Source organism: Ictalurus furcatus, chromosome 16, assembly GCF_023375685.1.
Source record: "Ictalurus furcatus strain D&B chromosome 16, Billie_1.0, whole genome shotgun sequence".
Classification (NCBI taxonomy): Eukaryota; Metazoa; Chordata; class Actinopteri; order Siluriformes; family Ictaluridae; genus Ictalurus; species Ictalurus furcatus.
In genome coordinates this window covers 25,864,016-25,876,052 of record NC_071270.1, presented here as the reverse complement: position 1 = coordinate 25,876,052, position 12,037 = coordinate 25,864,016, and the positions used below count along the sequence as shown (strand labels likewise).

At 41.4% G+C, this 12,037-nt stretch overlaps 1 protein-coding gene across 1 annotated transcript; it reads left to right on the top strand.

The window, feature by feature from the left end:
• The first annotated feature begins 1,889 nt into the window (after positions 1–1,889).
• LOC128620458 (annexin A3-like) lies at positions 1,890–9,060 on the top strand. Its single transcript, XM_053645480.1, has 13 exons — positions 1,890–1,979; positions 2,297–2,337; positions 3,931–4,012; positions 4,142–4,236; positions 4,591–4,704; positions 4,918–5,008; positions 5,097–5,176; positions 5,270–5,326; positions 6,628–6,721; positions 6,837–6,932; positions 7,208–7,266; positions 8,043–8,165; positions 8,783–9,060. The coding sequence occupies exons 2-13, from the start codon at positions 2,323–2,325 to the stop codon at positions 8,840–8,842; spliced, it is 966 nt and encodes a 321-aa protein (XP_053501455.1). The 5' UTR covers positions 1,890–1,979; positions 2,297–2,322; the 3' UTR covers positions 8,843–9,060.
• Positions 9,061–12,037: the final 2,977 nt, after the last annotated feature.

Sequence of the window (12,037 nt, the reverse complement as noted above, 5' to 3'; positions counted from 1 at the left end):
GACTGTAGCTGCTATTGTCGTAAGCGAGAACAGGCACTGACTTGTCAGCATTAAATGTATCTATAAAAGGATAAAATGTACGACAGTTTGCTGTGGTACAAGAGGAATAAAACACTGTGTAGTGCTGTTATAGGAAAATAATCCATGACAGGGTGGCATTTTAGAACAAACAAACAAACAAACAAAAACAACTGAGGAAGTAATCCACCCCACTCATGTTTATTACATTTCACATCTTTCCTTCCTTCATTACTCCCTCCCTCCTTCTCTTCTTTCTTTCTTTCCTCCTTTCTTTCTTTCTTTCCTTCTTTCTTTCTTTCTTTCTTTCCTTCTTTCTTTCTTTCTTTCTTTCCTTCTTTCTTTCTTTCTTTCTTTCCTTCTTTCATTCCTCCCTCCCTCCTTCTCTTCTTTCTTTCTTTCCTCCTTTCTTTCTTTCTTTCCTTCTTTCTTTCTTTCTTTCCTTCTTTCTTTCTTTCTTTCTTTCCTTCTTTCTTTCTTTCTTTCCTTCTTTCATTCCTCCCTCCCTCCTTCTCTTCTTTCTTTCCTCCTTTCTTTCTTTCTTTCTTTCTTTCCTTCTTTCTTTCTTTCTTTCCTTCTTTCTTTCTTTCTTTCTTTCTTTCCTTCTTTCATTCCTCCCTCCCTCCTTCTCTTCTTTCTTTCTTTCCTCCTTTCTTTCTTTCTTTCTTTCCTTCTTTCTTTCTTTCTTTCCTTCTTTCTTTCTCTCTTTCCTCCCTCCCTCCTTCCCTTCTTTCTTTCTTTCCTTCTTTCTTTCTCTTTCCTCCCTCCTTCCCTTCTTTCTTTCTTTCCTCCTTTCTTTCTCTCTTTCCTCCCTCCCTTCTTAGCTTCCTTCTTTCTTTCTTTCCTTCCTCCCTCCCTCCTTCCCTTCTTTCTTTCCTCCTTTCTTTCTCTCTTTCCTCCCTCCCTCCTTTCTTTCTTTCCTTCTTTCTTTCTTTCCTCCCTCCCTCCCTCCTTCCCTTCTTTCTTTCCTTCTTTCTTTCCTCCTTTCTTTCTCTTTCCTCCCTCCCTCCTTCCCTTCTTTCTTTCTTTCTTTCTTTCTTTTTCTTCCTCCTTTCTTTCTCCCCTCCTTTCTTTCTTTTTCCTCCTCCTTTCTTTCTTTCTTTCTTTCTTCCTCCTTTCTTTCTCCTTTCTTTCTCCCCTCAGAGTTCATATCTGTGTTGGAAAATACACAAAAAGAAAAAAAAGCCGAAGTCATGCTAATTCATGCTAATTAATAAATATGGATTAGTCAGTTAGCTTTCTTGCTACCCCATGTTGATGTAATTGAAATGGAAAAGGTTAGTGGCTAGCTAGCATCTAGAGTAAGAAGATATTAGAGACAGCGCGCCAGTGGTCAAAACGTCAATCACATACAGTTTTGTTCAGAACCATAGAAACGTAGACGATCACAACCAGTGAAAAAACATCAGTCCTTTCACCATGACGCGTGTGGGGTAACGGTCATTTTTCATGTGCTATAAGGAAATATTCTTAGGGCGTTGTAAACATTACATGTAATACTTACAGTTTTAAGCTAACTTGACTATAGTATATACTGTGTAACTAGATAATTTCCCTCAGTTATGTCTACATTGTGTTAGCTAACAGCACCACACACACACACAGGGGATTGTTAGCATAGCAAATGAAAGTTAGTAAGCTAGGGGTGTCAAAACTTATGCAAAACCGCTGTATGTTAAAACCATAATTTGGGGAATTAGTCGGAGGCATTTATTTATTTATTTATTTATTTATCTATCTATCTTTCGAAAAAGTTATCATGGAGTCTGCGTGGTGAATCAAACGAATCAAATCCCGCGAGTCTATTCTAAAGAATCGATTCAGTGGAGTGAATCGTAACGCCCATCGCTATTAAACAAGGTGCGCTGATTTCGGGAAAGGTGATTCACTTCCTGCATTAGTCGGGTGTTTACCTGCTCTAAACACCACCGTGTGTTAGGGGAGATTATCATCGAGACAAGGTAATAAAACAGACTTTTATCATCCCTTTATTGAGAAAATAAAGCAAACAGAGACTCGTGTAGATGTCCGGATAAACCCTGCGTTCTCTCGGTGCGTATTCGGATAAACTTTGGATCCATTTTGAGTCAGTTTTCAGGGTATAGAGTGTACTATAACCTCCAGTGCATGATATCTGTTCTGCAGGGTTTATTGTGCAGTTAGTGTTTAGAATACTTACTATAGAGTGATTATACAGGTGATCTAATGAAGGTCTTGGATTGAAGAGAGGAGGAGGAGGAAAGCATCAGATAACACAGTGTATAATCTCTCACTGCAGGGTTACAACCCATCCTAACATCTGGAATGGCTTCTCCTGGGGTGAGTAAAGTAATTTTGAGGTTTATCTTTTCTGCATTAACACACAGAAGTATATATCAGGCGTATTCGGTCTTATCCAGAGAGAGAGAGAGAGAGAGAGAGAGAGAGAGAGAGCCGGTGTGGCTGCATCCTTTCATTCCAGCCGAACAGGTGCCACACCTGGCTTCTCTCGTTTGATCAGATCATCCAGTCAGCCATCAAGTTTGCCTCCAGTTTGGCTGGAATGAAAACCTGCAGCCGTGTGTGGATCGGACTGAAGATCTCCGGTACAGATGTTTCACATGTGTGTGAAGCTGTAAACAAGACGACCGTGTAATAAACTGAAGAGAAATCAAATTATGCCTGACTTAAAGGATCTTTTCACCTGTTAGTGGCTGGAGATTCCTTTCAAAACCCATCACCGGAGCAAGATTCACATATTTGAAGAAATACAACGCGCCATGTTGTTGTTTCGTGAATAACAAGTTCTTTAAGTTATAGTCCTGTAGTTAAAATGCAATAGTTTACACACCCTTAACAGGAGATGATGTTGGGCTCGCAGATGTTACTTCATGATCACTAGGTTTGGTACTCGGACTTCTACGTAGGACTTGTGGTGCGTTTTACGTCCAGTCTATAGTTTCACAACCAGGTGTACTGTACGTCCAGCTGGTGCAACCGGTCCCACAGGTAGCAAAAACGCCGAAGACAGCTTTGAGATCCTCTCAGGATTTTGCGTTCATTCTACACGCACGTTTCTAACCTTGGTTACGGTCTGGGTCGTGTTAATGTTTTTTTTCTGCTCGAACACACCTGATCCGGTTAATCAGCTAATTAACATTCCTTCCCGAGTGTGTTACAGTAAACCAATGAATGTACAGTAATTGTATCAGGTGTAAAAACTTTTGCATGCGACGTTTTACTATTTTAGTATTTGATACAAAACCTGTATGTATTTTTAAATAAATAAATAAATAAATAAAAATTTATACCATTTTGTTATTTGTGATAATAAAGAAGCATGTATGAACATAAACACGCTAAACATATTGCTGCCATAAACCTGTTTGACTTCTTTGCCATTGTTTATTTATTTATTTTTTTTAATTTAAAAAAAGGGGTTGGGAACCTGTGACACAACCAAACGGTATTTGAGGTGTGGTGAGGGGTGTAGCTGACTCTGAGCGTTAACTGAACTCTGCGTTTAGAAGTGTTGTGTCTTCGCGAAAGCGAAAAACAGATTCCTATTTGTTTACATGAGACACCCTGCCATGTTCATCAGCCAGATCACCATAGCGATAGAGGTTTCATTTCAAGGTCAGAAAAATTTTTTTTAATAATCAAAAAGACAAAGGCATCATGAGAAAAATATATTTGTTGTGACACTGTAGTGATATAATAATGTTTTACAAACCGAGGACATGAGTGTGTAAACATGACTGTTTAACTGCATCGCCGTGTATTGGACACACATTCGCGTTGGACGATTAGTCTCGTGTCTCAGAATGATTTTAAGCCTCCTTCAGGACTCACTGGACTCGCAGTCTGTCTCTGTAAGTCCGTCCTTGCGCGATCTTCGTCTTCATCTCTGTGTCGTTCTGGTCTGCCTCTCAGGGTCGAGGAACCATTAAGGATAAAGCGGGTTTTAACGCAGGTGAAGACGCTGCTGCTTTACGGAAGGCCATCGAAGGATTCGGTGAGAGGAGTGCTTCAAAACCTCCATCATCATCATCATCATCATTATTATTATGTTTGAACACCCACATTGTCTCAAAGATTATGTGTGTGTGTGTGTGTGTGTGTGTGTGTGTGTTGGCATCTTAAGGCACCAATGAGAAGACTCTGATTGACATTCTGACTAAGAGGAGCAGCGCTCAGCGTCAGCAGATCTGTAAAGCGTACCAGGACGCGACTGGAAAGGTAAAAACTCCACCGCTCCATCATCTCCTCAAAATAAACAAAAAACAAACAACAAACAAACCCTTCCCTTAGCTCATGAAGAGCTCCATAGTTCAGACTAAGAAACACCAGAGACAGCCGGTTATCATCATGTCCTGCTTGTATACCCACGCTTACATTCGGGGTGGTCAGAAGGTGTTGATGAACCATGTCATTCTCTAGAACGGCAGCTCGGACAGTAGCGCAGGTTTACGAGCTTGATGAGTTGCTGCAGTAGAAGGGGAATAAAACACTCAGTATTGTCCTGTAGCAGTGTTCGTGCAGGACTGTACGTTTACTCAGCGATTCAGCTTTAGTCTGCATGTTGATTTGCAGTCTCTCGTGGACGCTCTGAAGGGAGACACTAAAGGAAACTTTGAGGACATCCTGGTGGCTCTCGTCACCCCGCCGGGGCAGTTCGACATGAAGGCAATTAAAAAAGCAATTAAAGTAAGAGCTTTACACTTTTATATTCTGTGTGTCGTCTTGTTTTATCCTGGTGATTAAAAATGATCAAATACATGCACTCTAATTTAATCAGGACTTCAATTAAAAACATACTTTTATGAATCACATAAAGCAGTAGAAGTGTGTGTTTTATAAATGTGTGTGTGTGAGATAAATGATGTATTTGGTTAAAAGTCTCTGTCTGTGGCGTCTCAGGGAGCTGGAACTACAGAGAGCACGCTGATCGAGATCCTCGCCTCCCGATCCAACCATCAGATCAAAGCTCTGTCTGACGCATACTTACAGGGTTTGTAGTTTTATTATTCTGGTTTAGAAGATCATGTGACTGTCACACGCTGTAAAGTTGATGTAATGTGACTGACGGTGTGTTACAGAGACGGGGAGAGCGCTGACTAACGATCTGAAGTCGGAGGTGGGGGGAAATTTTGGGAAAACTCTGACCACCCTGGCTGAGGTCGGTGCATTATGGGAGGTTTTGCATCTTTGGCTGATGGATGGAAACGTGTAACGTGTGTAACGTGAGCCGCTCGCTTTGTTTAACTCACAGGGCAGAAGGGACGAGAGTAACAATGTGGACGCTGCTAAAGCCAAAGCCGATGCGAAGGTAAAGTCAAAGAGAAACTGCAGATTTCCGTTTAGAAGCTCTTTTCATGCAAATGTTTGGAACTAGGAAATGATTAGGGGTGTAAACAGGAGTGCAGGGGGTGGAGCTTTTACACCTTAATGAATGTAATTAAACTATTTAATGTGATAAATTCTGCTGAAATAATCTTTAACAGCTACATTTGAGCAATGCTAATGCCCCACCTCTCCCCTTCTAATGGTTCAGGATGAAGTAGGTGTGGCCCCGATGCCCATTCCTAACAAAAGAGGTGTAGCCTCTGCGATTCAGATCTAATCAGGGAGTTGTGGCCTCTGTGCTTATTATTTCTACAGAAAGAGGCGTGGCCTTTGTGCCTATTGCTGTTATTATTATTAATGAGGGAGGTGTGGCCTCTGTGCTTATTATTTCTACTGAAAGTGGTGTGGCCTTTGTGCCTGTTATTATTAATCAGGGAGATGAGGTATCGGCTCCTATTATTATTAATGAGGGAGGTGTGGCCTTTGTGCCTATTATTATTAATGAGGGAGGTGTGGCCTTTGTGCCTATTATAATTCATTAGGAAGATGTGGCCTTTGTGCCTATTATTATTAATGAGGGAGGCGTGGCCTCTGTGCTTATTATTTCTACTGAAAGAGGTGTGGCCTTTATGTATGCCTATTACTATTATTATTATTATTATTATTATTATTATTAATGAAGGAAATGCAGACCCTGAAGGAAGCGTGGCTTCAGTGCCTGTTAGTCCTAATGAAGGAGGTGTGGCCTCAGTACATGTTAGTCCTAATGAAGGAGGTGTGGCCTCAGTACATGTTAGTCCTAATGAAGGAGGCGTGGCCTCAGTGACTGTTAGTCCTAATGAAGGAGGTGTGGCCTCAGTGCATGTTAGTCCTAATGAAGGAGACGTGGCCTCAGTGGCTGTTAGTCCTAATGAAGGAGGCGTGGCCTCAGTGGCTGTTAGTCCTAATGAAGGAGGCGTGGCCTCAGTGGCTGTTAGTCCTAATGAAGGAGGCGTGGCCTCAGTGGCTGTTAGTCCTCATTAAGGAGGCGTGGCCTCAGTGGCTGTTAGTCCTAATGAAGGAGGCGTGGCCTCAGTGGCTGTTAGTCCTAATGAAGGAGGCGTGGCCTCAGTGGCTGTTAGTCCTAATGAAGGAGGCGTGGCCTCCCACTTCTCAACGCCAACATCCTTTTTTTTCTGGATGAAATGTATAATTTGCACAATATTAAACCACATGTGTATTGTGTTGCATCATAAACCTGCATCTGTGCATTTTCCACACTTACCGTGGGGCTTGACTGCGCAGGTCCTGTACGAGGCCGGAGAGAAGAAATGGGGGACGGACGAGAGCAAGTTCATCGATATCCTCTGCCAGAGGAGCGTTCCTCAGCTCCGACAAAGTGAGAGTCAGACTGGAGAATAAAAATTCTGTACTGTATCAGAACTTGTACAGAAATCTGAATGCTCTGTGTGTGTGTGTGTGTGTGTGTGTGTGTGTGTGTGTCTTATTTAAAGCACTGGTGGAATATAAGAACCTGAGCGGGAAAACCCTGCAGCAGAGCATCGAGAGCGAGATGTCCGGGAATTTAGAGGAATTGTTAGTAGCCATAGGTATGTTGAATGCTTGGGACAATTTTGAATTTGTCTGTGTATAGGCCCTGCATGATGTTGTGTGTTTGTGTTTATTTTAAAATATTGAAATATAGTTTTGTTCAAATCAATTTCTTGTTTTGTCAATTTCAAGTTCTATGTTTTTATCTTTTCGGAAATGTTAGATTTTGTGTTGATCTTGCACTGATTTATAAAAAATTCATTTTATTAAACAGGTGTTTTATTGTTAATGGTTTTTTTCTGTAGCACTGATGAATGTGTGTGTGTCCTTACAGTGAAATGTGCGAACAGCGTCCCGGCGTACATGGCAGAGCTTCTCCATAAGAGTTTGAAGGTAAAGACAGCAAACAGATCACACAGTGGATATACAGGAAGAAAAAGAAAGAAATGGAGGGAAAAAATTATACAAAGTAATAAGAGAAAATAATAAAATAGAATAAAACGGAGAGAAAGTATGAAAAGAAAGAATGAAAGAAAAAGAGAGAAAGGTGAGCACGCCCGTCTGTCTGGCTCGCAGACACGCCCGTCTGTCCAGCTCACACACACGCCCGTCTGTCCGGCTCGCAGACACGCCCGTCTGACCGGCTCGCAGACACGCCCGTCTGTCCGGCTCGCAGACACGCCCGTCTGTCTGGCTCGCAGACACGCCCGCCTTTTTAAAAATAAAAATATATAAATGTTGGAAATATCACAGCTGAGCACTGAAGCTTAAATATTTTTGCCTCTCCCTCCATTTACACGTGTTTTTTAAGCAGGAAGTAACGCTTTGTAGTAAACCCGTGTAGTAAACCCGTGTCGTAAACCCGTGTCGTAAACCCGTGTACCTGGTTGAGCCTGTATTTCTACTTGTATTATATTCACGTTATACTGAGCTGGTGTTCAGGTGCTGTCCTGTACAGCTATCTTGCACGTCTGCTTTCACGCTCGGGTTCTTTTCCGGCTCGGTTCTCCGTGCCTTTTGTTTAAAAGGTTGTGAAATGACTGACAGGAATGTGATGAGGGTGAGAGGGTGAAAGTGTGTGAGGTGAATCCCGCAGCCAGCAGTGTATCTGTACAGCAGGTTCAGTCTTGTTCACTTCTCCTGGTTCATTTTTTATTTTTTTCTTACAGGGCGCGGGCACTAACGAGGCCATGCTGACTTGGATCATGGTCAGCCGCTCCGAGATCGACATGTTGGACATCAAGGCCGAGTATAAAAAACTGTTCGGCCGCTCCTTATACTCCGATATCAAGGTACGTTAGAGCAAAGTGTTTACACAAATACTCCCATCATTCACCCTGACAATGACTGAGAACTTCCTACTTTCTTTGTGTGTGTGTGTGTGTGAGTGTGTGTGTGTGTGTGTGTCTTCATTTCTGTGTCAGTAGTTATTGTGATGCATCTGAGCGTTTATACTCGATTGTAAACGACTTCCTCTTCGTGATTAAATTACAATTGCCACACGGTGGATTAGTGGTTTGCACGTTTGCCTCACACCTCCAGGGTCCGGGGTTCGAATCCCGCCGCTGCCCTGTGTGTGTGTGTGTGTTTGTGTGTTCTCCCCGTGCTGCGGGGGTTTCCTCCGGGTACTCCGGTTTCCTCCCCCAGTCCAGAAACATTTCTCCACTATCTAATATCTATTTTGTTTTCTTTTGTTTTGTTTTTTGCTTTAATTTTTTATTTTTTTTATTCAACCTCTCAATATTACTCAATTGAAATATTCACTATGGTTCAAGGTTGTTTTTTTTTTTTTTTTTTTTTTTAAAGGAGTTTAAAGTCTCCTGCAGCTTGTAGGACGTAATATTTCTCAGATGAAAAGTGTGTGTTGTTTTAAAAGCTGTATAAAGCTGTATAAACCCGTGTGTTCCAGTCCGACACAGCAGGAGATTATGAGAAAACACTGCTGGGGATCTGTGGAGCGGAGGCCTGAGCTGGAGATCCTCCTCGTCACCCTGAGAAACACAACACGCAGGAGCCGAGATGATCAAACCAGAACACGCCGCTGCTTCCTCGATGCTCACGACTGTATTCATTTCTTTGCATTTTTACTTACAGAGATATGAAAACTTTCGTCGTTAATAATTACAGATACAGTATGAAGTATGATCTAACACACTAATTCCGAGAAATAAAACGTATTAAACCTAATTATTTGCTCTGAATTTGTGTTTACAGCAGACAGCAAAAAAAAAACTTTAAAAATTAGAAAATCAATATGACAGAAAATGTATTTCTTACTCACATTAATAACCTTTTAATCAGCAAATAAGCAGCACTTTATTTACCTGTTATTACAGCGTTCATGGATTCTTTGGTGTCGGGCAGAAAAATACAGAATTATCAGAAGAGGAATGTTTGTGTTTCCGGATGTGTGCACGCACGCCTGTGTGTGTGTGTGTGTGTTTCTGACCGTTCCTGAGCATGGATGTGAAGTATGAAATATGATCATATTAATAAGAGTTAAAAAGAATTCTCTTTGCACCTCAACCTTGAATGAATTTTTAAAACTTTTAGGAGGACAAATCTTTCATTTTCAATGCTAAGATCAAATGAACCGGATATTAGCTCAAAGTTTGCAAAACTTTGGAGGACCACACGTATGTTCTATATAACAAAAATAAGCTTTAGCAGTACAAAGAATGAAAGAAGAAAGCCCTGAACTCGTGTTGGATTAAGAGCCGTAGTTGTAATACTAAGCGAAATCCAGCAGAGGGAGACAAATCACACATTGAATAAACACTTGTTTATAGCTACTGTTTACTTCAGTGAGAAAAAGAACGGACTCGTGTAACTATAAAAGGATAAAAAAGTAAGGTGTGTCATTCTTTAATAAATAAAAACATTTCAATCGTTGACAAATTGCTATGACTTAAAAGAAATAAAACACTGTGTGGTGCTGTTTTAGGAAAATAACCAATGACAGGAAGGTATGATGAAGCAGAGTTACTGTTACCACCATGAAGTTGATAATTTCCCCTTAACAGCACAGTATAGAAACAAATCAACCTTAATCTTTACTTCATACGTGTTTGTTTGTTTGTTTGTGGGGGAAAAAATGGAAGCTTTCTTTCTTTGGGTCGTTGTCATGCTGGAAGGTCGTCAGCTGTATAACTGAAACCTGCAGGTTTTGTGCCAGACCTGATTGGGATTTGGAGCTATCCATGATTCCTTCTATCACAGGGGTGTCCAATCTTATCCTCAAAGGTCGGTGTGGGTGCAGGTTTTCGTTCTAATCAAGCAGGAGCCACAACTCATTCCACCTGTTTAATCAGTTGAGCTTGTCTCAGACTCAGGTGTGTCTTCTACTTGGTTGGAATGAAAACCTGCACTCACACCGGCCCTTTCCGGATATGATTGGACACCCCTGCTCTATCTTGGCTAGAGCCCCAATCCTAGCTGAAGAGACACAAACCCATAGCATGATGCTGCCACCACCGTGCTTCACCGTGGCTTTGATGTTCTTTGAGTGATAAGTTGTCTTGTTTTTGCACCAAACATATCATTTAGAATTCTGCCCAAAAAGTTCTACCTTGGTCTCATCAGAACATATTACATTTTGTCACATGGTTTGGGGTAATTTCGTTGGGCTTGGATTTTTTTTTTCTTCTTCCATGTAGCTGCAATACCCCATAGCCCAGACATGTGAAGAATATGAGAGATTGTTGTTACATGTGTAATCAGTACTCATCAGATGTTCCTGCAGCTCCTTTAATGTTGCCGTAGGTCTCTTGGCAGCCTCCCTGGTAAGCTTTTATCTTATCCTTATGTCAGTTTTGGAGGGACGTCCTGTTCTCGGTGATGTCACTGCGGTACTCCTTTTTTCTCCACTTCCATGGTACGTCTAACATTTTGGAAATTCTTCTGTACCCCTCTCCTGATCTAAACCTTTCGACAGTGAGACCCTGTACAGGCTCTGTGAGGTCTTTGTGGACCACGGCTTCAGACGCCAGATGAAACCAAGAAGAAAATCCTACAGAAACAGAAGGTCTTTATGTATGGTTAATCAGAATGACTTCATTAATGACTGTATGATAATTACTTTAGAACATGAGTTCGAACATGATCGGGTCATTCTGAAAGGGTGTACACGCTTAATGCAGTCAGGATATTGCTTTTTATTGTTTTTTCTTTTTTAAAAAATGTTTCTATCTGTTTTTCACTTGAATTTGGTTGGTTGCTGCATCTCATGAAAAGTGGAAGACGACCTGACATGACTTTATCTTGGTTTTATTTTTGTATTACGTCACAAAAACCTGCCATTTTGAAAGGGGTGTGTAAACTTTTCATACCGTCATTGTAGAGTACAGCTACAGAGATTCATGTACAGTACGAAGGCTTTATCTTGTATCCTTCCTTTTTTTTATGGCCTTGTTCTCTTTTCATTTCCTGTTCCTGACTCAGCCGAGGTGACCGAAGGCCGTTACCCACAATTCCACTCTGATTGCCTTCACACAGGACAGACTAAATTATATTTTGATGTTTGCACAGAACGCTGTCATATACACGTTTACTTTAGTGTACAAACTGTACAAACACGTCTGTGCTGTCTCTGTCTCCGTGTGTACGTGTGTGTGTGTGTGTGTGTGTGTGTGTGTGTGTGTGTGTTTGTGCGTTGGTGCTCAGTAGAGATGGACGAGAACCTGCTGTGCTTCGCCGTGTTCAGCGCCGTGGTGTGGCTCGTGGTGGCTCTCTATCTGCTCGTCTGCACCTACCTGCTGTGCACCATGTGTAAGAGGATGAAGAGGAGCGAGGAAGAGATGGAGAGCTCCACAACTGAAGTAGCAGACATCTTATAACACACTTCTATATCTCGTGAAGAACCGGAGCGCTGACTTCCTGTCGACTCTGCTTCCAAGATCAAGGTGAGACCTAAGATGATTTTATTTATTATGTACTCTGTTACTTCAATAAAAAAAAAAGATAGGATGGTTGAGAGAATCATCATCATCATCATCATCATCATCATCATCATCATCCCTAACAGGAAAACATGTTTTTTGCAAAATACATTTTATATCTACTAACTTTACAGTCATTGCAATCATGAGCATAGGAAAGTAAGTGCCATCAGGTTTCTTATGAAATGCAATCATTTTACAAATTATATGAAACAATTCCAAACAGT